Source organism: Amphiura filiformis, chromosome 10 (genome assembly GCF_039555335.1).
Source record: "Amphiura filiformis chromosome 10, Afil_fr2py, whole genome shotgun sequence".
In the NCBI taxonomy this organism is placed as follows: Eukaryota; Metazoa; Echinodermata; class Ophiuroidea; order Amphilepidida; family Amphiuridae; genus Amphiura; species Amphiura filiformis.
In genome coordinates, this window is record NC_092637.1 from 16,518,675 (window position 1) to 16,527,274 (window position 8,600).

The 8,600-nt window shown below is 36.9% G+C and overlaps 1 protein-coding gene across 2 annotated transcripts in view; it reads left to right on the plus strand.

The window, feature by feature from the left end:
- The window catches only part of LOC140162563 (kinesin heavy chain-like), a 118,640-nt gene extending 115,262 nt beyond the window's left edge, over nt 1-3,378 (plus strand). For both annotated transcript variants that reach the window (XM_072185820.1, XM_072185821.1), the window contains 2 exons: nt 2,094-2,287; nt 2,878-3,378. In XM_072185820.1, coding sequence (XP_072041921.1) covers nt 2,094-2,287; nt 2,878-2,897 — 214 coding nt within the window. In that variant the 3' untranslated portion in view covers nt 2,898-3,378. The remainder of the gene's footprint in view (nt 1-2,093; nt 2,288-2,877) is intronic.
- Nucleotides 3,379-8,600: the final 5,222 nt, after the last annotated feature.

The following is an 8,600-nucleotide window of genomic DNA, read 5'->3' on the forward strand; positions in this document are numbered from 1 at the left end:
TTTGGTATAGAGCTTTCTTTCCCATCATGCACTAATCCAAGGGATCATTTTGTAGTAGAAGTTTTGCATGTGACATATCGTCGTTGGGCAGGAAAAAACCTCCAATGGCCCCTGAACATGTTTAAAGCAAAACCTCCCATGTAACTGGTTGGCAATTTTGTTGTAAACATGTTCAGTGGCCATTGGAGGTTTTTCCTGCTCAACGACGATATGTGGTTACCCGCGAGCATGGTCCTGAATGCTTAACTCTGTTCAACAATAGCTTGTACGAATATCTAAAAAATACACACCAGTTCATACCATTGAAAATATAAAACGTACCCCACAGATTGATCCCAGCAGTTAATTGAATAGACTGTGTTACTCTTTGGAAGACTACACCAGGCACAAAAAGAAACTAGTCAGTTATAGTCATCCTTGCTGTTCTATAACCTGATAAATTTGGATTATTCTGAAATATACATTTTGTTAATTGAACTTTGCTTTCTCATTTGACACCCTGTTCGTTAAAATCGAGCAAGAATTGACCAAGGTATGCGCCTCCAAACCCTCAAACCCCATAATCAAAAGTTGCAATCTTAACAATTCAATTGTGCCTGTTACAGTGTGTGCTTTATTGATTGGCCTGTGTGCAATACAATGATGCGTTTCCATTGAAAATCATTGAAATTGCAACTTTTGATTTTGGGGTTGAGGATTTGGAGGCACATATCTTGGTAAATTCTTACTTGATTTTCACAAACAGTATGTCAAATGAGAAAGCAAAGTCCAATTAACAAAATATATATTTCAATATAATCCAAAATTATCAGGTTGTTGAACAGCAAGGGTGACTATAACTGACGAGTTTCTTTTTGTGCCTAGTGTAGTTCAAATTCTTTGTTATGAAGTCAATTGATAAAAGCATGCAGAAAGCTGTACGTATCACAGAATCATTTATATCATTGAGCCAGTGTAGGCATGTGTGCTTTTGAATAGCTTGAAACCAGACAGAAATTCTGGGCCATTCAATATTTTTGGGTGTTGCCCAACAAGATGTGGAACAATAATACAGACATTCAAATACAGACTGGAATAATTCTACCACCAAAAATGGCACCCTGAAATAGTGCATGATAGGAATGATGGCTGGAAGAAAGTTCACTAATTGGGCTATTCCATTTAAAATCCACACTACCCCTGTGGTAGATGTTAGAAATATCTTCCACAGGGGGAGTATGAATTTCAAATAGAATGAACCCATTAGGCAGCTCCATTTGAATGTCATACTCCCTCTGAGAATGATTCAACTTGAATCTTCCACAGAGGGAGGGTGAGTTTCAAGTAGAGTTGTTTAATATGCTAATTCCATTTGAAATTCATACTCCTCTTGTGGAAGATATTTTCAAAATCTTACGCAGGGGGAGTGTGGATTTTAAATGGATTAGCGCATTGCACAGATATGGGTCAGTGATCAATACCGGTTAGGGAGGACAGCTTTTATGGTCTACTTAGCTCAGCAATGCTTTGCTGTCTTCGATAGCGCATTGTATCGGAGAGGTACCTGGCTTTTATCAGAGCCCAAACCCATAAAAGCCTGTAGCAAACTCTGTCAGGATCCGCTCAATTATACACTCCTCTCCGATAACACGAGTTGACCAAAATATCGATCGAATCCATTTTACGACCATGCTTGGATTAATAACAACCCCTTGAAACCTAATTACACCACTTTATGTAAACATAAACTTACACACATTATTGACTTTCTATTGACCGCAGACACGACCCAGACATGCTTATTTAATGACCACTTGAGTAGTTGATGAGTGGGTCGTTATGTACTTACTGAACACAAAGGAAATTGATTATGGTTTTACCATCGACCGTGTTTATTATCCTGTTGCTCTGCTGAACGCTCCGATAGATATCAGCAAACTCGTATACTGTTCGCTTGTTCCTATCAAACGCTCTGGCGTACATGAACCATTATCGAAGACAGCAAAGCATCGCTGAGCTAAGTAGACCATAAAAGCTGTCCTCCCTTACGATCATGAAGATCAAACAGTATAAGACTTAATGCATGACCGTATGTTTGGGTTTTTTTCTTGTAGACCATCTAGTTTGAATAACCTTAATTCCAACCTAAACGACATGGAGAATGAGAGGAGGGCAAAGCGTCTGCCAAAGCTACCACCAGGCCAGAAACTCGGTGACGGGAAATTAACGGACGCGGACATTGCAGCTATGAAAGCACGCGGGAGGCAAAAACCTGGTGGCAACCCTAGCAGTAAAGTACCAATGACTGGTAAGTCAACATAACAACAGAGTTAGAGTGAACTTGATTTTGTTTCGGAGGGACATACGTAGAACTTAATTTGCACCGACCGACGTTTTGACGCGTAATCGGCCAATCAGATTATCACGTCTGTTGTTATGAATCAGAACCCCACTTCCTTGTTTACGCTGTGCACGCTCTCAAAATGTAAACAAGTGCTGTTCTTCTTTGAAATACTGTAACTCTTTTCATTTGACCCTGTTAAACCACACCATAATGTAGCTGTCATTAATGGCATATCTAAAATGGGCTATTCCAGTTGAAATCCACACTACCCCTGTGGAAGATTTTGGAAATATGTTCCACAGGGGGAGTATGAATTTCAAATAGAATGAACACATTAGGCAGCTCCATTGAATCTTCCACAGAGGGAGAGTGAGTTTCAAATGCAGCTGCTAATGTGTTAATTCCATTTGCAATTCATACTCCCCCTGTGGCAGATATTTCCAAAATCTTCCACAGGGGTAGTGTGGATTCTAAATAGAATAGCCCAATGACACACTATGTCAATTCATTTGAAATTCTCACTATTCATTGTTTTACTTTTTTCTCCTTAACAGCCAGTGAACCAGCCAGCTAATTTACAAAGTAGTCATTCTTAGCGGAGAAAAAAACCCTTTTGAACCAAGCATATCTACATCAGCAAAGGTTTGAAGAACAACAACCAAATAAGGAAATGATATATCCAAATAAGGACATCATCTCTCCAAATAAGGAAGTATCTATTCAAAAAAAAAATAAGGAAACAATCTTGTCAACCAAAGCCAGTGCTGTATGTACATAGTTCAGTGATGTAATCTAATGAATATTCAAATGACTAATGAATTATTCAAATGAAATTTATTGATTATTATTATTATTATTATTAAAGAAATTGGCTTATTATTCAAGTCTCAAGGTTTGCGTGCAAATAATGTATAAATTTTAACGAGTCTATGAAATTATGATGATAATGATGCAGACGATATAACAATACAATGGTTGTGTTTAATGTTGTTAAGATGTCCTGCGGTATACAACTGTGTAATGTCACATTTTCACACTGTTTATTGTGCTGATTCAAACCAGATACAGGGGGTGTACCAATTAAACTTCGCTATCTTATTTTTTTCATTTTTGCAATTAACTGAAAATTAAAACAGGATTTGATTTTACAAGTATTTAAGGGGTTTCATAACTTAATGATCAAATGTTATCAATTTCCAAATTCCAAAGTTAAAAATGATGATTTGGACTACAGTAGAAATTTCAATTGAATGAACACAGTCTGATATAGGGTGATGATTTTTTGCATTTGCGTGATGTATGGTAGCGTGTCAATTGTGTGTGTGTAACGCGCAAGTGATTCCAACCGTTCCAACTCACTTGTGATTGGTTTGTATTTTGAATTATTGTATCCAAGGTTGTGCTTTCGTGTTGCAGTTTGAAATATATGATATGCGATCGCGGTTGGACCGCTTACAGCTTTTTGAAAGCTGTATTCATTCAATTGAAAATTTCTACCGTAGATAGGGAGGGATGTACTTTACTATTACATTTTTCATTTATTGCAACTGATTGAAAATTTAAAGGTTATTAAATCCATTCCAAGTAAAGCTTACAGGGTTTGAATAAATTGTGTTATTCCAGTTGAAATCCATACACACGCCTGTGGAAGACATGACCTTAATCTCCCACACAGGGGTGAGAATTTCAAATGGGGTTACCTGAATAGGTGACTCCATTTGAAATCTGCACTCCTTGTGTGGAAGAAAGTCAGGGGTTACCAGAATAGGTGACTACATTTTAAATTTACACTCCTTGCATGGAAGATTAAAGTCCTGTCTTCCACAGGGGGTATTAAAGTCCTGTCTTCCACAGGGGGTGTTTGGATTTCAACTGGAACAGCCCATTGGATACCAATCTTATCAATTCCAAAGATGGTTTTTTTTTTTATGTAATCTGATATTTTGATTGGTTTCATGTTCGTAAAAAAAACCCGAAGCAGTGTCACACTTAGGAATGTTGTACCCAATCCAAACAAACCTTAACTCTAAATAATGCTGATATCAATGCTGTCAGCATGAAATGGACTATTCCATTTAAAATTCACACTACCCCTGTGGAAGATTTGGGAAATATCTTCCACAGGGGGAGTATGAATTTCAAATGTAATAAACACATTAGCAGCTCCATTTGAAACTTACCCTCCCTTTGTGGAAGATTCAGGTTGAATCTTTCTCAGAGGGTGTATGAAATTCAAATGGAGCTGCCTAATGTGCTAATTCAATTTAAAATTCATGCTCCCTCTGTGGAACATGTTTCCGAAATCTTGCACAGGGTTAGTGTGGCTTTTAAATGGAATAGCCCAATTTTTGTGTGCATGAAAGTGACATGGATTCACAAAATGTTCACACTCACAAATGTGTCACTTTCACGAAAATTACATGCCACAAAAATGATTGCTCTTTGGATATTGCGAAACTATTGTGCTGTACAATATACCATTTTCAAGTAACATCACCATGTTCCAAGTAATTGATATTTGAATTATATGAGAAACAGCGCTATGTAGATGATCAGTACATGCATGTAATGCTATAATATACACTGCACTGACTTGCTTTCATTGTAGTTTCTACCAGTTTCAAATGACTGAAACCGTGATGCTATTTGAAATTTTATTTTCCTTTCCACCATGTTAGGTGATGTTACAACATAATATACACAGTGTGGGAATAGTCTATTCTGTTTGAAATCCACACCCCCCCCCCCTATAGAAGATGACCTTAATCTTCCACACAGGGAGTGTGGATTTCAAATGGAGTTACCTGAATGGGTGATTCCGTTTGAAATCTTTACCCCCTCTGTGGGATATTAAGATCATGTTTTCCATAGGGGGCGTATGGATTTCTACTGGAATAGCCAATGCTTCACACATGTTGAGGGGTTAGTGCAAAAAGGTCCTATCTGCAATAGCTGCCTTATAGATATTTGACAATTTCTGCATTCTATATTGTACACATTTCAAAATATGATACCTGGCAGCTATAGTATATGCGGCCTTCTTGCATATGTATTTTTACACAGGCAAAATTTACATGCGGGTGTCAGTGATTGATTGATCGATCGGTGATGTGTGGGAAAAAGATATTTTGTTAACTTTCACCTCATAATCCTGATCCTGTTGCTTGTGTAGAATTTGTTTTTATAAAGTGGAGTTGAGTTTAATGTAAAATGGAACACAAAAGCTAGGGTAAACTTCGTGCAAATGACCTTTTTTTCTGCATCGGGAAATCACTGCTATCATTAAAACATAAATTACACCACTATAGTTTTCCCAAATCAGAAATCATCCGAGATAATATTCAAGGCAGTTGAATCAATCAGGTTACCCACCTTAAAGATTTGGAAACCAACAAAGCACATTCTTTTTGAGTTCAGTGTTCCCAGCACTTAATTTGATACCATCAAAAATCTCGGTTTGAATTTGTTCAGTATGATATTCTTCATTATCTAAAATCTTCTCTGAATTAAGCTACCATCTCTTAAACAAAAATTTGAAATGAACACAAGATCCCATAGTTGTGAATGCTATTCATGGTAGTTTTATCAGTATCTGAGTAAGAGTTTTCTTGTCATGTATCCCATGTCTCTTTGTAATAGTGCTCCAGTGAAGCATTATTGTCTTAATGTGTCGTACCAGAGTCTGTTGCAGAGATGGCATGGAGGTCTCAGAATTCCAAAGCCTTTTCATAAAGATTTTTTCAAGATGGATTTGCAAGAATTCAGCTCTCTGAAATCTATTCACACTACACGAGGGAGAAACCAACCATTTTTTGCAGAATTTATTCACAAGAATGTAAAATTGGCCCTTCACAATGTGTGATAAATGTTGACCCCTTGCAGGAGATACACAAACAAGGAAGTTCCTCTTTTACTGAGAGCACCATGTCTGGGTAAAATCACACCTATCATTCAAAGAACAGCACTGCTGGATTAAGCATTTAATGATCTGATCATGAACTAATTCAACCCATATTTTATCCACAATTTGTGTTAAATTAAGGGCTGGGGTATGAACGTTTGGACAGTATTTATTTTGGGACATTAGAGCACATCAGACATATCGATTGCATTCTGAATACGAAGAATGTCATTCTGATATCAAATAATTTTGAATTTTTGAAATTGCAATTTAATACACATTTTATGGCAAATCATTAAAATTGATATTTTTGATATTTAACAGTACTTGAAGTAAACTTTATAAATCTGATGATTTATACTTAAAGTGTATGTAGGTGGGTTGAAAAGATGACGATCAATTGAAAATTTTGACCTTTTCAGATTGAAGATATGGATTTTTTTCCCAAAACACCAAAAAAATTAGGTCTTTTGGGGAAAAAATCCATATCTTCAATATGAAAGGTCAAAATTTTCAATTGACCGCTGGCTTTTCCTCCCTGCTACATACACTTTAAGAATATATCATTAGATTTATATAATTTACTTTGAGGACTGTTATATATCAAAAATTGAAAAAAATATCAAATTTTATAATTTGTCATAAAATTTGTATTATATTGTGATTTTCAAAAATGAAAATTATTTGATATCAGAAAGACATGCTTCAGATTCAGAATACAATTCGATAGGTCTGAGGTGCTCTCATGTGCCACAAAAAATACTATCGAAACGCAATAAACGCTCATTTTAGATCCCTTAAGGACACCCAATAAAGTTTTCAATAACCTTTCTCTTTTTCCCCCCAATTGTGCTAAATTTTTGTAGCAAGCTACCTTCATTAAGGAACTGTCCTCTGCACTGCAACATAAAACAATGACTCATATAACCACATACAAACACAAACTCATATTGACAAACATACGCATGCACAAACCAGATTTCTAGTTGGGTCAACAGGGATACCTGGACATTCAAGAAGCTTAAATTTACATACTAGCCGTAGGTATAGCCCATCCAGTATTAGGTAACTGTAGCTTTTGTAACCCTACTCGGCATCTCTCGTATAGTAACAGTTTTTCTAGTATTCTTACATTTGGTGTTTCCATGGTTACCACAGTGCCCATCATATTGAAAAAAATTAAAAATAAACAAAAAAGCTTGTATATAGGTGTTCAGCAAACTACAGAAACAAAGTGTTGTTGTTGGGCAGGAAAAACCTATGTGTCATTGGCCACTGAACATGTTTAAAGCAAAACCTATGTGACTGGTTGGCAGTTTTGTTTTAAACATGTTCAGGGGCCACAAACACATAGGAGGTTTTTGCGGCCCAACAATGTTATTGACTGACCAAAGAAGGCATACATCGTTATTAGATTATTACTAGGCAATAGATAGTTAGAAAATTGGCTATTCCAGTTGAAATCCATACACCCTGTATGGAAGAGGTGACCTTTATCATGCACACAGGGAGTGTGACTTTCAAATGGGATTACCTGAATTGGTGACTCCATTTGGAAGTATACACCTTGTGTGGGACAGTAAAGGCATGTAGGGGGTGTAAGAATTTCAACTGGAATAACCCATTAGATTATCAGACTATAAATCGTTAGAAATGTTGTAGTGTCCGTAATAGGATGTAGGGGAGACAGAAAATTCTGGATAAACTTGGTCATATGATGGAATAGATAAATGGAAGATCTTGTATGTGAAGGTGGGGATATGCAAATCCAATGTTGAGACAAAGGTATGAACATTCGGCAGTGAAAGTTTCATTTTACAAGCACAGTGGCTAACATCAACTGAATCGCTTGGAGCATTTTCACAATAGCTTCTAATCTAGAGATTTATCACTAGCAATTCGACTGCTCAGTACCAGAAGTGGGTAAGTGCAATAGCTGCCATGTGTAGATGAGTATAATTTAACTGTGTATAAATTGCCAAATGTTCATATGGCAGCTATTGCACGTACCCACTTCTGGCACTGAGCAATCAAATTCCTCAGTTGCTGGTGGAAAGCTACGCATTTAGAAGATGCGCCCACCTGGGCTGACTGCAGTTCTGTGGTAGCAGTTTCATACCATTGAGCTACTGTAGGATGTGCATATCCACAGCTTGAATCGGATAATTTCAAAATTCACATACAATGTTTGTGTGAAAACCAGTGCTGAATGGGACACAGTAAATAGTACAATCATAGTGTCATGTACAGTGTTAAAGATATACATGAAGTAAGGGGTTCCTAACCAGTGGGTCATGACCTCATTTGGGGTCACAAGCTCACAAATGTGGGGTCATAAGACTATGGAGGAGTAAGGTGATCTATGTGACAAAAATT